Source organism: Babylonia areolata, chromosome 18 (genome assembly GCF_041734735.1).
Source record: "Babylonia areolata isolate BAREFJ2019XMU chromosome 18, ASM4173473v1, whole genome shotgun sequence".
Classification (NCBI taxonomy): domain Eukaryota; kingdom Metazoa; phylum Mollusca; class Gastropoda; order Neogastropoda; family Buccinidae; genus Babylonia; species Babylonia areolata.
In genome coordinates this window covers 16,225,424-16,244,882 of record NC_134893.1, presented here as the reverse complement: position 1 = coordinate 16,244,882, position 19,459 = coordinate 16,225,424, and the positions used below count along the sequence as shown (strand labels likewise).

The window sequence follows — 19,459 nt, the reverse complement described above, 5'->3', positions numbered from 1 at the left end:
GCAATAGATAACTTCTGACGGAGTTGTGTCTTCCTGTGAAGAAGTGAATAACTTTTAACGGAGTTGTGTCTTCCTGTGAAGCAGTGAATAACTTTTAACGGAGTTGTGTCTTCCTGTGAGGCAAAGAATAACTAAACAAACACTTTTCTTCTTTCACTGGAATAAAACAGTCTTTGATGAAGTTTCCATAAACAGTAACGGTTACTGTTAGATTCAGAACTTAAATTACAGGTTGTAAAGAGAGAGCGGGCGGCCTGGTGGATGGTTCTTCCGCTTTGGAAGCACGATTTTCAATATCTATGGACTTCACGCAGACACCCCAACCCACCATACCGGCCTCACCCACATTAGTACTGGTATTGTGTGTGTGTGTGTGTGTGTGTGTGTGTGTGTGTTATCATGAGATCGTAAATACAGATCCCCAGTACAAGCAGCATGATCACGCGTATCAAAACTGAAGAACGCTTGATAAAAAAAAAAAAAGAAAAGTTCTACCAGGCACATTTCTGTGGAACAAAACTCCTTCTCAACTGCTTAGCAAATATACTTGCAGGTAGGGAGTGGGTGGTGCTACAAGGAAGGAAGATGTTAAAACAAATGGAAACGGTAGGCTACGATTTAAGAGATGAGTTTCAGTTTCAGTTTCAGTAGCTCAAGGAGGCGTCACTGCGTTCGGACAAATCCATATACGCTACACCACATCTGCCAAGCAGATGCCTGACCAGCAGCGTAACCCAACGCGCTTAGTCAGGCCTTGAGAAAAAGTTCCTGTGCCGGGAATCGAACCCGGGTCGCCTGGGTGAAAGCCAGGAATCCTAACCACTAGAGATGAACTTCTTCTGCTTAACCAGTTACGGTTCTAGGGAAATTAATGAATACATATTATGGGGGTAGGGCATCACTGGATCTCTCTCTCTCTCTCTCTATATATATATATATGTATGTATGTATGTGTGTATATATATATATATATAATCCGCTGTAAACTGGAGATGGATTGTGGTGGCGAATAAACTGGACCTGCCCAGAATATACCAGAGGGTAAAACGTACCGGGGTGTATTCTGGCCTGTGACTCCGACAATGAAAGGCAGGGGCGCACGTAGGGGTTGGGTAACCCAACGTCTTTACACAAACTATACCCCCTTCACCCAGAAAGGACAATCTATCTTTGCTTCAACACGTTTAGCTTACACACAACACGGGAGGTATAGCATAGTACAGCAGCGACGACCCTTCTGAGCGTTTGAATGCTCTTTATCCTGTTCTTAAATACCAGTACCAAGATGAACCGCTCGAAAAGACGCCGAGTTCAAATAACAAGATTGCCAATTCACAAGCCACTGCCTTTCTTGTTCTGACGATCAGAGGTGAGTGAATGTGAATGTGCGCGTGAGCACACGTGCTGTATGAACTTTGTTTTGGACATAGCATTCATGCTCTTTCAAGTGCAACGAGTAAATGATTTGAAGTTGGACGCAGTGAAATAAAAGTGCAAAGCAATTTGATATTCCATTATTTGGAATTTTGATATGCGTTTTACCCTCTGTAGTAATGAAACTATTTCTGCTCAGTCCAAGAGTGAATTGATAACCATATTTGTTTTCATTGACCAAGAAAGACATTGATAGTCACCCACGAAAAACTCTGCTTTGGGGTATAGACTAATGGATATCGCTTAGTATTAGTATTATCATTAATATTATCATTGTTGTTGTTGTCAGTGGTAGTTGCGGTAATAGTAGTTTGTTTTTTGTGTGTTTTTGTTGTTGTTGTTTTTCTTGTTTAGTTTAGTTTTGTCTTGCACTTACCTTCTTTTCACTGTCAAATAATGTGTGTATTTTCGCCATTGCGTTTGTGTATTGCTTGTTACATATGAACGAGCACGATATAAGCTCATGCTTGTTGTTGCTCAGGTCTTCTTAATTGAACGCTGTATTGCACCTTGTTTATTGATATTAAAAAAGGTTTAAACCAATGGATATCGCTTTTTATGCACAACAGTTGATTATTCTTTTCATCTGTCTTCAGTTTGAAAAGAGAGTGAAATGGCTGTTTCATCCGTTAAGTGTAAGAGGAAGTAAGTTTGTAGGGACTGCAGACACCAACACAGACCTCAGAATCTTTATGATTACAGAAACAAATGGCATTTATAGCATTTATTTCATTGTAAATTTAAAATCACCAACCTGCGTCCATAGGCTATGAACTTGATTAATTAACAACCACATTTATTTATTGTAAGCCTTTAAGTCACCAAGCTATGTGAACAGGTAATAAACAGATTAAGGATATTTTACTTTATTGAATGTCAAAAAATTAGATTTAAAAGGTTTAACTAAAAAGATTTTATTTCATTGAAAATCTTATGTCACCAACCCGTATAAGTGAAAAGGCTATAAACAACTTTATGACCGACAGCATCATTATCTCCGTGTCGACCGTTTCCATATGTCATCTCTCTCTCTCTCTCTCTCTCTCTCTCTCTCTCTGTCGGTTTCAGTGTGTGTGTGTGTGTGTGTGTGAAAAGCACCTTAATATCTGAGAAACTGAGAACAGCAAGCGTAGAAGAAAACCCGAAAAGTCATTATTTCTCATCTCCCCGGGGGAAAAGTGCTCCACCATGTCCTGTCTGCAATAAGTAATTCACACCTCAGCCCGAACTCGAGACATATTCACAGCGGGCACAAAGATGGATAGTTAGTGACTATTGAACTCTTCTTCCTCAGTCTTCCCCACAGCTCTGAGACGGAACCATGTGAACAGATCCCGATGGTCTGAAAGGCAATGGAAACTGTAATTGAGGGAGAGGACAAAGCTTGCTAAGAAGCTGGTGAAACGTGTACAAAATGCCTACGGGAGAAATCAGTAGGACCACACAGAACCTGACGGAATGTGTGAATCGGGAAGTCGCGGAAACAGACAGGGGCTAATGTCAAGTCCGGTGTGCAGCGTATAAAAAGGCGGAGGCCGAAATGGCGAAAGGAGTGACAAGTGGCGTGACAGGTATCGTGAGGGATGGAAACAGTTCAGCCATCACTTTGCAGGCGACCTGACCAGGCGTGAAGTAGCGACAGAGAAAGAGAGGGAGAGAGAGAGAGAGAAGCGACTGAATTCAGGATTCGCTACCACCCACATACACTATACTGCTCCACCCGCCACACTCGCCACACGAGACTGCAAGCTGGCTTCAACGGTTCGTTGTTCGTTGGCGTTTGCTGTCTGAACGTCCGTCCCCTCTGCTCAGTACAAGGCCAAGTGTTTCGTTGGGAAGATCGTCTGTTCATCGGTTGAAGTGTGTTATCTGGAGTATCGCTATTCTACCACTTTTTAAAATTTGTTTCCGTTCTTTTATGCAGTTTACCGGTAAACACATCAGTACCAGTTCTGCAAAGATCACAGAATCGGAGTCAGTGCGCGACAGGTGAATTGAGGTACTGCTGTTTTGGATAGTGTCCGTTTCCTTTTACTGGTGATAAGTGACCAAGTATTAATTAAGACGGCCGAATTTCATTAGGCTTTACATCGGAACGAAAGACCTGTGACTTAAAGGATGAACTAAGATGTTGAGAGACAATGATCGAAAGCTATTACTGATGACTGTCAGAGATTTCAGTCTGCACGTGGGTTTGTTTCGGTGAGGTATCTGACTGTGTTGGGCGGCGGTCAGCCCCCTCAGGTGTTTTTCATGTGCGACGGCATTCATCGGGAGTACGGGGGAGGTCTTGGATGTGATCTTTCCTCGCCAGCTGGTCAGTGCTTTTGTTTCAACAACACGGTTCCTTTTTGTTTTGATGTTCTGGAATTATTTGTGTGTGATCAGTTTGTAAGCCTCTCTGTCTGTATGCCCGTCTGTCTCATCTGTCTCTCTGTCTCTCTCTCTAGCCTAATTTACTCTTTAAACATTTCTCAGTTTTAAACACATCTGTCAAAAAAATCAGTACACCTCCCTCAACTCTCTATTTGTCTCTATGTGTCTGTCTGTCTGTCTGTCTGTCTCGCTCTCTCTCTCTCTCTCTCTCTCGCACACACACACACACACACACACACACACACACAGAACGCACACAAAAACGCGTTGGTTGATTTCTGAAATGGTCGCTGCTTGTTCAGTTTCATAGCCTTGATAGTTTCAACGCAACGAATAACCAGGCGCTTTATCCGGATTAAATCGTGCACTTGAGGGCCTTTGCAGTGATTGGGTACCAAGAGGGGAAGCACTGATGAAAGGAAGACTTTAGATAAGAAAAAAAAAATGTCCACAAACGCAGCAATAATAATGATAAAATACTTGTGAAACATTTACAGAGCATGCGCTTTTAAATTGAACCAGAGGACATCGCTTCGTACATTAATAGTTAGACATTTTTTTGGGGGTGGGGGGGGGGGGGGGAGAGACACTATTTCCCCGAATAACCTGGCTGTCCGAGCTCACAGGTGTTCAGAACAAGCCAGGCCACAACCGCAAACTTGCATCACCAGACCAGACCACGGCAGAAGTGGTCTTGAGGGTGACGAGAGTAGGATCAATCCCGGCCCCGCCCCACCCTCTCCCCGGGTCCTGTGACCATGCAAACCCACTTGTTCATCAGGACAATGTGCTGGTCCCCCTCTGGTCAAACCCACTCCTGTCTTTCCCTCCCAGCAGCCCCAGGGGCTCGGGGAAGTGAAAGGGGAGGTGCTGGAGCGTAACATGAGGGTGCTAAAGCGGCACCTCTTGAGGCTTAAGGCTGGTACTTTACTCACCTGGGTACCGTCTGGAGGGCATGCAGGTGTGCCTGTGTCGGCCAGGTAGATCCCTAACCACGTGTGCCTTCTTCCTTCTCTCTGTGTTCCTGTATATAAAACTTCTTCTCTTGCAGTGCTAAAAAAAAACCAAAAAAAAAAAACCGCTGGAGCAATTGACATCCAACACGCCTTTACCACCTGTGTGTGTGTGTGTGTGAGAAAAAGCAAGGTGGAGGTTGGAAAGGGTGAGGGGTGGGGGACTTGTAGGGGTGAAAAGAGGAGAGATCTAGAGATGGTCACGCCACTCTCGCTTTAACAATGCCACTCTCTCTTGCCCACTAGGTGCTAAACACAGACGTGGCCTTGGAAATAATTATCTGAGCATGTGCTTTCCGCCTGGGATAAGTGGTCAGTGACTATTTTGATGAGTCCGTCAACGGATAAATCCAGAGACACTGTTTGGAAAAATCAAGCACCAATTTCCGTGCTTTCCATTGCCGTTTTCTACATGTATCTGTTGCTCAATGGGCTGCTCGTCATTAACTTCAAAGTTCATCTTATGCAGTTGTCAAGTTTTGCCGTTTGTTTTGTTGTTGTTTTTTTCCCCCACAATTTTTGACCGGATGCTGTCAAAGTTACCAAGCAAACAAACATATGCACAGTAAGAGATATGTATCCTGTTGTGTTTTAATCATCTTTTGTATAGCTGCGTTTGTGTTTCTGTGAATGACGTTTGTTTGAAACAGCTTAGAAAACTAAACTCATTCCAGCAACATTACGATGAGTGTATATACACGACTAACCTGTGCTTGTTTATGCATTTTTTTTGGGGGGTTTTTAGGGAAGAAATTTTTGTATTGCAGAATTTTTACATGCTCAACCCCTGTCCTTTTTTTTTGGTTTCAGTTCATGATGTAATCAAATGTAATCAATGTGTGAATGCGTGTAAGTCCAAATCGCCATGAGGTCAACGTAGTCAATACTGAAGAAAACATAAATGAATAGAAGAAACGCGTGAGTCCATTTTCATAGCTGTTTTGCCCGGTGTAGAACAAAGACAATAACACCCCCCCCCTCCCAAAAAACCAAACAAAAACAACAACAACAAAAAAAAAAAAAGAAAGGAAAACAGCTGACTGAAATAAACTTTATACCACTACCACTGCCTGTATTCTACTACCACGAGTACCACTTTCACCACCACAACTACAGTTGAACAATACTACAACTCTTACTACCACTAACCAGGTGTTTAATCTGCGTGATCGGAAACGTACACACACATTGAGGCTCATTACCTTCTGGTAACACCGTTCAGTGTAGTGGACTGAACCAAGGAAGGATTAAAGAAAACAGACTGACTAGTATGAGCGGACTTGTCCGTTTGTTTTTTAGCATGCACTCTCATTACTTCCCTCTAACCTCACACACGTTTTCAAACATACCCATATACATTTATATTTAAATGCATGCACATGTAAGCAAGAAAACGCACACAGTGCACACACACACACACACACACACACACACACACACACACACACACACACACACACACACACACACACACACATGTTCTCTCTCTGTCTCTCTCTCAACTTGCTTCCCAACTTGTGAGTTTGGATCCCACACAATCATAAATCATCCGATTGAGTGATATGTCATGACGCCCTATCCTTCGATCAGTTAGGTTTGTGGCACAAAATAAGGTTTCCCATTTTCCCATTCAAACTCGACACACACACACACACACACACACACACACACACACACACACACACACACACACACACACACACACACACACACACCCCCACACCCCCCCCCACACACACACACACACACACCCACACACACACACACACACACACCCACACACACACACACACACACACACACACACACACACCCACACACACACACACACACACCCACACACACACACACACCCACACACACACACCCCCACACACACACACACACACACATGAATAAAAACCAACACGTACTTTAACGTGAGTCGCATGACCTACGTGGGAAACAACGGACAAGTGCAACATCAACAACTTTATCATAGGGACACAAAAAATGAGGAAAATTGTAAAGAAAAGCAAGTAAACAAACAAAACAGATCAAAACTGACACTATTGAATATTCAGTCTTCTCAAGATATAAGCCGGACATACAAAATAATATAAGAAATAGAACATCCATCTCATAAGACAAGTCTGTAATTGTTACGTTTGATCGTGTATACTTTGAAAAACCAACAACAACAAACACCAATCTCATAAAACAAGTCTGTTTTCAGAGAACAATCTTGAGCAGTTGACTGCTAAACCGTTTATCAAAGTGACCAAATGACTGACTAATTAATCAACAAAATAACCAAAGAAACACGTGAGAGTATGGCACGGATAGTGTCCATGGCTGATGCTACTCCCAGTTTTTTTTTACCACCCCAGTGCAGTTTGGAGTGTTGCTTTTTTGCTTGGTCCAAGTGGCGATTTTACATTGGAGTTTTTGCCCCACATGGCTTTCGACTTGGAGTAAGTGCACTATGCTTTTACAGCGTGCTATGGAAACGCCTATGTACAACGTCCACTGCCGTGATGAAACTGTCTTCACTCTGTTTCAGGGATGGTAGATCAAATATCTCCAACCTGCCTCCACAGAAGCATCCATGAGTCAAGACCCAGATCCAGATCAAGCCCATCCAGATCCAGATCGGCAGAGGGACCCCCACAGACCAGATCCAGATCCAGGCGAGGCGTCGTGGGATGCCGGCCATGGTGCGGGCACGGGATCCACAGTTGGTGGTGGGGGATTCTGTTATTGGTGTTGATTTGCACAGAGAGGGGACTCTGCGCTGCGAGCCCGTTTCCTGGAGAATCGGTGCCTTCCAGACCTTCCCCCCACTCCTACTCCTCCTCCTCCTCCTCCTCCTCCAGACGACAGGGGGAGGAGGATGGGGAAGAGGATCCTCTGGCCAGACTGTCCAAGGTGTTCGGGATTAAGCGGATTCCGGGCAAGGTGTTCCACCGGACGCCGCCTCAGTACATGACGGAGCTGTACCACGAGGTGGCGGACACGGGGGGACTGACCAAGGCCTCTGGACCCTACAACGCCAACACCATCCGAAGTTTCCCGGACAGAGGTCAGTGGCAGCATCACAGAAAGGGGGGGGGGAGGGGAAGGGGGGGGGGGTCTGGCGGGGTGGGTTGGGATCCGGAGGATGTTAGCAGGTGGGATCGTGTGTGTGTGCGCGCACGCATACACACAGACACAGGCAGACACAGACACAGGCGCAGACAGACAGACAGCCAAACACACACACACACACAGAGTACAACAGTCGTATAATGTTTATTTAGTAGGATCATAAAATAAATACTATTATTATTATTATTTATATGCATATATTTTTAGTTATCATTTATCAATTATTATTTATTTATCTATTTATTTATTTGATACTTATTTACTTATTTATTAATTTTTCACATTCAGTCCTCACCCTCAAGATTCAGACCGTCGAGTCTTCAAAGGCCTGTGTATGTTTCTAATTTATGGTGCAATTTTTCCCATTGCTTTAAAAAAAAAAAATGCCGTGTATGTTGTCCATGGTACTTGACACACAGACCTACAGATTACACAACAAAGCAATCTATCAAGGGAGAGCAATTAAAGAAAGTCAACGAGTTGAGCGCAAGCATATCTTATCTACCAGAAGATTTATCTTTGTCTTACTGTTTGTCTGTCTCAGTCTGTCTGTCTGTCTGTCTGTCTGTCTGTCTGTCTGTCTATGGCTGTTTGTTTCACTTAATTCATGTGCAGTCTTTTCATTTTTTTTCCCCATACGCTTTTCCCCTTTTGACCAAACATATTCGTTCGTAGCTGTTGTAATTCAATAACACGCCAATTATTGTGTATCAATATGCTGTAGAAGAAAATGAGGAGTGACGAACATGATACTCCCCATTTTAACAGGAATACACTGGATTCTTCTTCTTCTTCTTCTTCTGCGTTCACTCGTATGCACACGAGTGGGCTTCTACGTGTATGACCGTTTTTACCCCGCCATGTAGGCAGTCATACTCCGTTTTCGGGAGTGTGCATGCTGGGTATGTTCTTGTTTCCATAACCCACCGAACGCTGACATGGATTACAGTATCTTTAACGTGCGTATTTGATCTTCTGCTTGCGTATACACACGAAGGGGGTTCAGGCACTAGCAGGTCTGCACATATGTTGACCTGGGAGATCGTAAAAATCTCCACCCTTTACCCACCAGGCGCCGTCACCGTGATTCGAACCCGGGACCCTCAGATTGACAGTCGAACGCTTTAACCACTCGGCTATTGCGCCCGTCGAGTACACTGGATAACACTGGTGGAAAATGGGAGGGGGTGGTGGGATAAGTTATGTACAAATAAACATTCAAAATAAACATGGTTACAAACCGATTTTTACAGCATAATGAGATATATTTAGCTGAACTTTTTGGGCTTCGGTAGAGTGGTTGGAGGTGGAGGAGAAAAATTCTGCGTTCGGATAATGACCGGGCTCAGTGTAACCTCTATTTCCTTATGTGCATTTTATTCGTGACGTGTCGTTACAACGTTATGATTAATTATCACTCTACAACCTGCAGAAGCGTAGTGATTTCCTGAAAACTATTCGGAGAGGGTCGAGAAGTGGAGTGATGGCCTTGAGGTAACGCGTCCGCCTAGGAAGCGAGAGAATCTGAGCGCGCTGGTTCGAATCACGGCTCAGCCGCCGATATTTTCTCCCCCTCCACTAGACCTTGAATGGTGGTCTGGACGCTAGTCATTCGGATGAGACGATAAACCAAGGTCCCGTGTGCAGCATGCATTTAGCGCACGTTAAAGAACCCATGACAACAAAAGGGTTGTTCCTGGCAAAATTATGTAGAAAAATCCACTTCGATAAGAAAAACAAATAAAACTACACGCAGGAAAAAAATACAAAAAAAAAGAAAAAAAAGGGGTGGCGCTGTAATGTAGCGACGCGCTCTCCCTGGGGAGGGCAGCCCGAATTTCACACAGAGAAATCTGATGTGATAAAAAGAAATACAAATAAAAATACAAATACACATCTGTGTTTGTGAAACGGAAGTTTTATGGTACGTCCCTCGTAAATCATACTGTTGACTCGGCAGACTGAGACAGTGTGTGGGACAGAGTGGGGCTTGGGTCAGTGATATAAATGTCAAATGAATGTCAAGAGTAAGCCTGAGGCTTTCGAACGGCTATGAAACAGAAGCAAAACGTGTCGATTGGTGGTGAAAATTCGAATGAAGACAATTTGTCTGTTTCATACCCCCCCCCCCTCGCCCCCCCCCCCCTCTCTCTCTCTGTCTGTCTGTCTGTCTCTCTCAGCCTGCGGCTAGTTGGTTTCAGATGACTACACTCTCGGGTGTCCCTACTGACAGTGACACCATACAACGGTTGTTGTGAAAAGCTTAAGCTGCTTTATCCTGTTGTCAACAGGGACGTGCAGCATGAATGTCATTTGGAATCTTGACGCTTCAATTCCTGAAATTCAGGGGAAAAAAAGAAGAAAAAAAGAACGAAGAAGAAGAAAAAAATGCGGTGTTCTTTAGCAGTTTGGGTAACACGACGCTGTTGGGAATATTTTTTTATTTATTTATTTTTATTTTATTTTTTTTAATTTTTTTTTGTGCATTCGTCTTTGTTACATTTTCGTCTGATAACCTCTTTCACGTTCATTTTCAACCATGCCTCATTCACAGATTAAAAAACAAAACAAACCAAACTCGTCCTTAAAAAAAAAGAAAAGAAAAATAACTTTCTGTGTACCCTCCCCTCCCCCTCTCATACTCTCCCTCACCTCTGTCGTTAATCAGAGATAAATATTTGAGGAATGTTTTCAGAAACATAAATCAACACACAGACTCGGCGTTACTTTTACAAAATGAAAACAGGTTCATTACTCACTCTGTGGCAAAGTCAGTTTATTACGCCTTAGAGAAGAGAGAAGAAGAAATTACATTATAATACATTTTTTTTTTTCTGACGGGCATTTTATTTTAAGTAAGCCTAAAGAAAATTTTCTGTTTTTGGTTGAAGCAGATAATAAAGTATTTTGAATTGAATTGAATTGAATTGAAATTGTTTTCAAAAAGAAAAACATAATAGTAAGGAATGTCACAAACTAAAGTGTTAATTTGTCTACCCGAGGAAATGTCGCCGTGTCCACGATGTTTGTCCCTTCCCCTTTATTTTCGGTATGACGTGCGTCTCAAATGCATGTATAGACATCCTTCTCAAACAGGCCGGTAGCCTTGCAATGAAATAGAAATACTTCTGAGTTCCCTCATCTCTGTCTCTCTGCTCTCTGAACGTACACATATAAGTATACACTCTTGCAAACACACACACACACACAGAGACTCACCCTCTCTTACTCGTTCACAAACTCATTCCCTTGCGCCCTCCGTACATCCCCCCCCCAAGCCTCCCCCCCCTCCTCCGCACGCCCGAACCCCACTCTCTCTGTTTCTCTCTCACCATCCGACCCTTCTCACCCGCATACTTCCCACCGTCCTTTATCGTCATAGAGACGTGGGCACACACACACACACACACACACCAGCCGAACCTCCTTATCAGCCGGTTGAATCGCATCTTCAGTTCTCAAGGCGTGCTTGTTGTAAAAAGAGACAAGTGTCCCAAGTCCTCACAAACAACCGAGAACAAACCCCGTCTTAAACTGGGTGGCAAGACAACCATAGAGGCGTTGACAGCCCCAAATCCTTCCTTGTGTAACCCTATCTTGGCAATTAGCAGCGTGGGGTAACAGGATACGTGGGTCACTAATGCTCTTTGTCAGTGGAACTGTGTTCGTTACAGTGTTAACAGGGACTGCGACTGTGCCGGTGCTGAACAGTATGATAGTGGAGGAAAACAGGGTAAACAAAGTTTACCATGCACCCCCCCCCAACACACACACACACAAAACCCCATAAAAACACCACACATCCCCCCCTCCCCCCACCCCTACATACCGATTCATACGTATACACACAGACACACGGCATGGACAACCGAAACACACACAAAAAATCTCCGTTTCTTTCTTTTACACACACGCATACGCGCGCGGACACACACACACACACACACACACACACACACACACACACACACACAAACACACACGCACACACTAACGCGCGCGCACATACACGCACACACACACACACACACGCATACACACACTAACGCGCGCGCACATACACACGCACAACCATACAAAGAAAGAGTGGGAAGGGCGGAGTGGAGGGAGGGAGATTAAGGGTCTGAAGGGGACTGGAGTGAGGGGTGGGAAAAAAGAACTGAGCAATACAACTCAGTTTCCAAGCACAACGACCGTGGAGAACAATCACAGGAAAGTATCGTCTGCCGATATCGTGTCAGTGGATTTCCCTGTTACAGTGCCACTAATACCTCTGACTCTGAGCACGAGACATAGGGTGGGAATGCTGATGCCTGTCATTGTGGCTGTTTGTCGTCACTGTCCCCCCCCCCCCCGCCCCCTCTGCTCCCTCCCGCACCTTCCCCCCTTCCAACTTCCTATACATTCAGCTCTTTAATGTGTATTTTCCTCAGGTAATGTGTATTTTCCTCAGAGCAACTTATTTTCAGTGATCTGCAACATTTTGCAAGGGGACTTTTTTTTTCAGGTCGGGGATTGTAAGGGGATGAATATCAATGATGAGCTAATGGACATGTTCCGCGAACAAATTAAGGATAAAATAGAACGTCTCTCTCTCTCTCTCTCTCTCTCTCTCTCTCTATATATATATATATATGTATGTTGTATCTATATTATACACAACGAATAGAAATGTCATGCATTCCTTCTGTAAAAGTACGAAAGATTAGGCACTCACAGACACACACACACACACACACACACACACACACACACACACACACACACACACAGAGTGTGTTTACGCTGTATAAAAGATTCACAGATAATGACACTTTGTAGATTTTCAATTAAGAGTCGAATCTTTAGAGAGAGAGAGAGAGAGAGTCAGCTTGAATATTTTTTTTTAGCACAATTAATGTTGGTCTCAGATTAACTGATTTGGAAAGAGTTGCTCTTCGTACATATGTATTTCACGTTTATCTAGATGGTCATTTGCTTCTATCTTCTTCACTGGAGAGAACTCAAAATGGCCCAGGCCCTTTACATCTCACGCGTACTATTTCGGTTGTTAAGCAGCTTTCATGCCGTGAACGTCCTCCTGCTTTGCACCACCGATCCACTATCACTCTGAAGCAAAGAGAACCATCGCAAGTTCGCAGCTGATTGACTCCCCCCCCCACCCCCAAAAATCCCCCGACCGCCAGGTGTATAACTGAACAATGAAGGTGTACTCACCCCTTCCCGTCCCACCCCCAGACCCTCCTCAACATCCCCCCACTCTCTCACCTTACCTGACCGACACTACTGTTGTCTGTCCCTTTTCGTATTTCTTTCGAGAAACTTTCCTGTTTGTATTCCTATTTCCTAATTTGCTTCTTCATAATTATGGTCGTCAGGTACAACTTCAAGATAGCGTTTTTTGACCAGGAAAGATTTTGCTGGCGTCATTCAGGTAATGTGTGTGTATTGAGACGTCCAGTACTCAGTTTGTACGAATACGCTGTCTGCATATTATGTGTTTGTTCAATCGTTGATTTTTTATTTGTTAAATTTTTTTTTTTAAATGAAAGCCCTTGGTATGTTTTAAAACTGTATCAGTGTCCTTGTTGTGCTTAGAAAGAGAGAGAGAGAGAGAGAGAGAGAGAGAGAGAGTTTCCGCTGTATAAAAGATTCACAGATAATGACACTTTGTAGATTTTCAATTAAGAGTCGAGTCTTTGGAGAGAGAGAGAGAGAGAGAGAGAGAGAGAGAGAGAGTCAGCTTGAATATTTTTTAGCACAATTAATGTTGGTCTCAGATTAACTGATTTGGAAAGAGTTGCTCTTCGTACATATGTATTTCACGTTTATCTAGATGGTCATTTGCTTCTATCTTCTTCACTGGAGAGAATTCAAAATGGCCCAGGCCCTTTACATCTCACGCGTACTAATCTGGTTGTTAAGCAGCTTTCATGCCATGAACGTCCTCCGGCTTTGCACCACCGATCCACTATCACTCTGAAGAAAAGAGAACCATCGCAAGTTCGCAGCTGATTGACTCCCCCCCCCCACACCCTCCCCCCAAAAAAATCCCCCGACCCCCAGGCGTATAACTGAACAATGAAGGTGTACTCACCCCTTCCCGTCCCACCCCCAGACCCTCCTCAGCATCCCCCCCACTCTCTCACCTTACCTGGCCGACACTACTGTTGTGTGTCCCTTTTCGTATTTCTTTCGAGAAACTTTCCTATTTGTATTCCTGTTTCCTAATTTGCTTCTTCATAATTATGGTCGTCAGGTACAACTTCAAGATAGAGTTTTTTTGACCAGGAAAGATTTTGCTGGCGTCATTCAGGTAATGTGTGTGTATTGAGACGTCCAGTACTCAGTTTGTACGAATACGCTGTCTGCATATTATGTGTTTGTTCAATCGTTGATTTTTTATTTGTTAAATTTTTTTTTTATAAATGAAAGCCCTTGGTATGTTTTAAAACTGTATCAGTGTCCTTGTTGTGCTTAGAAAGAGAGAGAGAGAGAGAGAGAGAGAGAGAGAGAGAGAGAGAGAGAGAGACTTTTGAATGAAAAAAAAAGGGTCTGTTTGATCTGAGGAAATGCACATATGTCCCCAAAAAGTTTTTGTTGAATGAATTCTCTCAGCAGTTATCCGTGTAGGCATACATTTTTTCCCTTCTTTTTAAAATCAGGTACACAGAATAGGGAAATTGTGGTTTTGCATGTTCAAACTTCCATGTCTCTGTCTATATATAATATATACGGGTCTCCCGTATACATCAGAGGGAATGACAGAGAGGGAAGCTTCCCACCAAGCTGAGTTGAGCTGCCAGCTCATTTCCACCCCGTTCTCTAACCCGGCCTGATACAGCAGCACCCGTATTGGCGTGCTCACGCATGGTACACATTGTGATGATCGTCCGGTAAACTGACAAGGGGGCAGATTCCCTCTTGGTGTCGGAATGTCCTCCTCCTCCCTCACATACTTTCAGCTCCCTCCCCCCCCCCTCCAGCCAAATCCCTACCTAGATCCCCCCCGCCCCTTCCCACCACCCCAAAAGCCCCCATCTCTCCCCCATCCATTTCATTTTCAAACACACCCACACTGATGGGTGTCGTTTTCTGTCTCTGGCAAGCAGCGGGGGCTGAAGACGAAATATCCTCATGTCGACGGGCGTGCAGGGTGAGGATTGTCTCTCACGCCAAGAGGACATTGTCGCAATTTGAGGATAATGGCTCGCTCTCTGTTGGATATTAATATGTTTGACAGTCCCAGCCCTGGACGTTGACCTTTACCGATGTTAAAAAAAAAAAAGCGCTTTAAATTACGCGCAAGGTCAGGGTTCTCACAACCGATTGTTTCTATCGTGGGCAATAAACTTCTGCAGCTGTTAGATTTAAGATTTAAGTTTAGGGCGTATTATACAGCAGCAAATAATTCTTATAGAAATGGCTGGCTTTCTTTGCCAGTTTTCTGTGTTAAAATTGGCTCGTTGTCATTACAACATTCAAAACTGGGCTGTTTTCAGTTCCAGTCTTCAACATTCAAGTCCAGACAACAACGATAAAAAAAAAAGTGGCTTGCGAAGTTGTTGCCCTCGCTTGCCATGCAACATTGTACAAGCTAATTTCTACATCATGGATACAAGTCCCAGCTTGGCAGGGTTAGAACTCTTGTTTACTATTCAACGTTTGTTTCAATATCAAATATGGCCTACTGTTCTGCTGTACTGTAGTACACTGAGCATGTGTATCTGCAATGCGTTTGACCGCCACATGCGACCATTCCGGGTTGCGCTATTTCGCATAATAGCAGACAGCGGTCAGCACGCCATTAAAAGCAGCAACAACAACAGCAGCAAATAAGCCACCACCACCAACAACAACAACCCAACAACAACAATAAAACAAAACTGAAATCGCAGTACTACAATTTGCTACATGTGCAGGCTGAACGACTCGTGTATTAGCAAGCAGCGATTGCTTGGTGAACACTCGTCATATCTGAACTGTACAGTACCTGATAGGTAACGGGAAAAGTTCGAAGACTCGGAATTATGACTCTTTTTCGGCAGAATTATTGGTCAGTTTGTTTTAACATAGTATGAGAGAAATGCCAGTCATGAATCAAAAATTAAAAAAAAAAGTTTGTGTTGTACTTTTTGCCAGTGAGTGAGTCAGATTATTCGCATGCCTGTCTTTATCAAACTTTGTTGTCTGTATGACTCTCCATGACAAAATCTCTCTCTCTCTCTCTCTCTCTCTCTCTCTCTCTCTGTGTGTGTGTGTGTGTGTGTGTGTGTGTGTGTGTGTGTGTGTGTGTTCTTCCTCTCCTCTTTCAAATACTATACTTTTGGTGGGTTATTTTGATTACATACAGTGTGGATTATCTTACTTTCCCCCATCCCCCACTTTCTCTCTTTTAAACACAGTCCTTTTATGAATTTATTGAACTCATAGTCAGAATAAACAATTCCATTGATTGATTATTAATCTGGACTAGAGGAAAGTGATATGTAAATTTTTTACCACAGAAGAAAATTCCACCGTCACAATGTCAAGTGAATGTTTTCTCAACTCGCGCTTACTGCTGTGTAACACGTATAATGGTCTCGAAATCGCGCCGATCAAACGTCTGTGCTGACTGCATGCTTAGAGTATTCATACTATATGATGTGTGACGTGGAGCGGCGGGAACACTCCGCCTGTCCGTGTAGTGTGTGCACTCATGTGTTTCGAGGTGTAATATCCAAATAATCCCCTTGCTGAAGGGCGCATGGATTGGGCACCGACCGCTGTAGGCGTTCTCGCCTTACCCACATTCCACTGTTTGTACGGGGTCGTGGTTTTATTTTCACTGTATTATTTTTTTGTGTGTGTTGCTTTAGATTGTTTTCGTTCCGTCAACGCACAGACTATTTGGGTGGTCCTTTTTCAAGTTCAGAACTGGGATTTTAATGGGATTTTGATTTTTTAAATAATCATTTTATTTCTTTTTTTTTTCTTTTTTCTTTTCAAGCCTTTCTGGTGGATGTTAAATCTTTATATTGTCTGGTTGAAGTACAGTCATACAGAAAGTTTGAAATAAGGATTGTTGTTGTGACCTTCTTGAGATCCTGTTGGGTCATCGCTCATTGCAGTACGGTGTAGAAATAGGGGTGGGTGGTAGGGGAGGAGGACCGTCCATTCTCCTACGTGCCCCAAGATGACCCTTACGGTTAGCTGGGCTGTTAACAAAGTGTGTTCCTCCTCAGGTAGAGCGTGGGTAAAACCTTTGAAGACTTGGTTTAAAACAGCACGCTTGGAAAACGCCCGTGAAAGTTGCACAAAGTACAATGTGCATACATAAAGTTCCCCATTTTTAAACGGACTAAAAAGCGTTTTCATTGCAATATACTTTATGCTTTGGAAACACTGTGACAACTTTAACGTCCGTTTCACAGAGAGCCAGTACTTATGCCTACTATTATAATAGTAAAGTGCGAAGAAACAGTTGATATGGCTATAGTGTGAAACTGTAGTGAAGTCAACTTTGTTGCTTTTTTGTGTTAGATATGTCACTATTTTTGCACGCACTATTTTGTAATATGACAGCAACCTTTTTTTTTTTTTTGTGGTCGATCTTCAGTTTTTTCCCCCATTCTTCTGAAACCGTTTCGAAGTTTGGAAAAAAAATCATCCAGTTTGAACACGCAGCCTTGAGAAAACTGATCACTTCTACGGTTGTTTTGCTCCTAAAACGTATGCTTGTTTGCGTGCGTCGTGTTCATGTACGCGCGAGCGTGACCACTTTTGTCTGTGCCCGGGCAGGAAGGGGATGGATGATGTTAATGTTTCCATCCCAGCTGATCAATTTTTCGCCGTGAGCTTCGAAGGAAATGAAGGGAAGTATTCCATGTTATCAAGCAATATTAAGGGAGAAAGAAAAACGCATTTACGTTTCCCTGTCTATTCTCTTGATCAGACAGTTTTTAGCTAATGCTATTTTCTCTCGAGTAGATGGTTTTTAGTGTTTGCTCTTGAATATGAAAAAAAAAGATAGTTAATACCATATCTCTCTCACACACACACACACACACACACACACGCTCGCGCGTGCGCATACTCATACGCACGCATACGCACACACTCATCCGTTCTGTCTCTCTCTCTCTCTCTCTCTCTCTCTCTTTAACGCACAAACACAAACTAAAAAAAGAGGGGACATTAAACTGCTTGCACACGTGTATACAGACAGGCCGAACGGCTAGACGTTCTCCTGAAATCACGTTGTGCAAACACGTCTGGGAGAAAAAAAAAAAAAGAAAAAAAAAAGCAGCTTGTGCTCACAATGTTCAGACTGAAATGCTACACAGCCGCAGATGACTCGGACCGCTTTGAAAGTGGAACAACTGACGTATAATATTTACAGGACTTTTGAATGGATCAAAACAGACCCGGTATACCTATACTGCTGATGCAGAAGATGTGGACTTAAAAAAAAAAAGGGGGGAGTATCCATTGCATACTTCAGCCATAAGTGCTGCCACAGACGTGCAAACACGTCTGTCTGTGATATTTCTCAGTCATGCAAAGGAAGGCCAGAGGAAAACGTGTTGGATTTGTTGGCTCTTGTTTTTTTTTGTTTTTTGTTTTTTTCTTCTTTCTTGTACTGCCTGGTATATATATATATATATATATATATATGTGTGTGTGTGTGTGTGTGTGTGTTCACGCGCTCCATGAACCATTGAGGTCAAAGGGAACACGAAGTGAGTGGCTATTTGACAAGTGAACGTGTATCTCGAAAAAAAAAAAAAAAAAAATCATCTACATGTGATGCATCAAGTGGTCATGGAGGCTGCTATTTTAAACTCGTATAAAGTTGTGACGTATCAAACACGGAAAACTCGCTTTTGGTTCTGGCGAATTTGTGAAGCAGATCGAAACGAATTCGTAGAAAAAACAAACACCCCCCCCCCCCAAAAAAAAAAGAAGCAAAAAAACAAAACAAACAAACAAAAAACAACAACAACCCCCCCAAAAAAAAACAAAAAAACAAAACAAAAACAAACAAAAAATCAAAAAACAAAAAAACAAAAAAACAAAAAAAAAAAACAACAAAAAACAAAAAAAAAAACAGTGCAAGGACGGTTCCAAAATAAGATTTTAAAATATATATACTGTGAAAGATAATGTGATGGAATTCTATACAATTCTGAGACAAGAGTCTACATAAGAGGAGTTAATTAAAAGTAAGAGTTAAAACAAGCTACCGAAATGTCGACAACATAATCGAATGTTGTGAGTGCCGATGTGGGAACTTCGTATTTGCGTGTTTGTCCACTCCGTCGTACCAGAAAAATGCACAGGTTGCAAAGACAGTATTGACTGTCTGTCGCAGCTTTCGAAAACACGAACTGCAACACAGAACACGTCATATCCCACAGCTGCTCCAATAGAAGATGTGGTGTCACGATTGGCCCCCTTTCTGTCTTCTTTTTGGTTTAAATAATCTTTAATTATTCAACAATACACATGATTACAATGCAATGAGT

The 19,459-nt window shown here is 43.0% G+C and overlaps 1 protein-coding gene across 2 annotated transcripts in view; it reads left to right on the top strand.

Annotated features, from left to right (window-relative positions):
- The first annotated feature begins 1,220 nt into the window (after positions 1-1,220).
- The window catches only part of LOC143291862 (bone morphogenetic protein 2-like), a 31,420-nt gene continuing 13,181 nt past the window's right edge, over positions 1,221-19,459 (top strand). Inside the window, exons 1-2 of one of the 2 annotated variants that reach the window (XM_076601980.1) lie at positions 1,221-1,369; positions 7,366-7,884. In XM_076601980.1, coding sequence (XP_076458095.1) covers positions 7,368-7,884 — 517 coding nt within the window. In that variant the 5' untranslated portion in view covers positions 1,221-1,369; positions 7,366-7,367. Of the gene's footprint in view, positions 1,370-2,989; positions 3,752-7,365; positions 7,885-19,459 lie in introns of those variants that run through there. The other variant, XM_076601979.1, reaches the window with a different exon arrangement.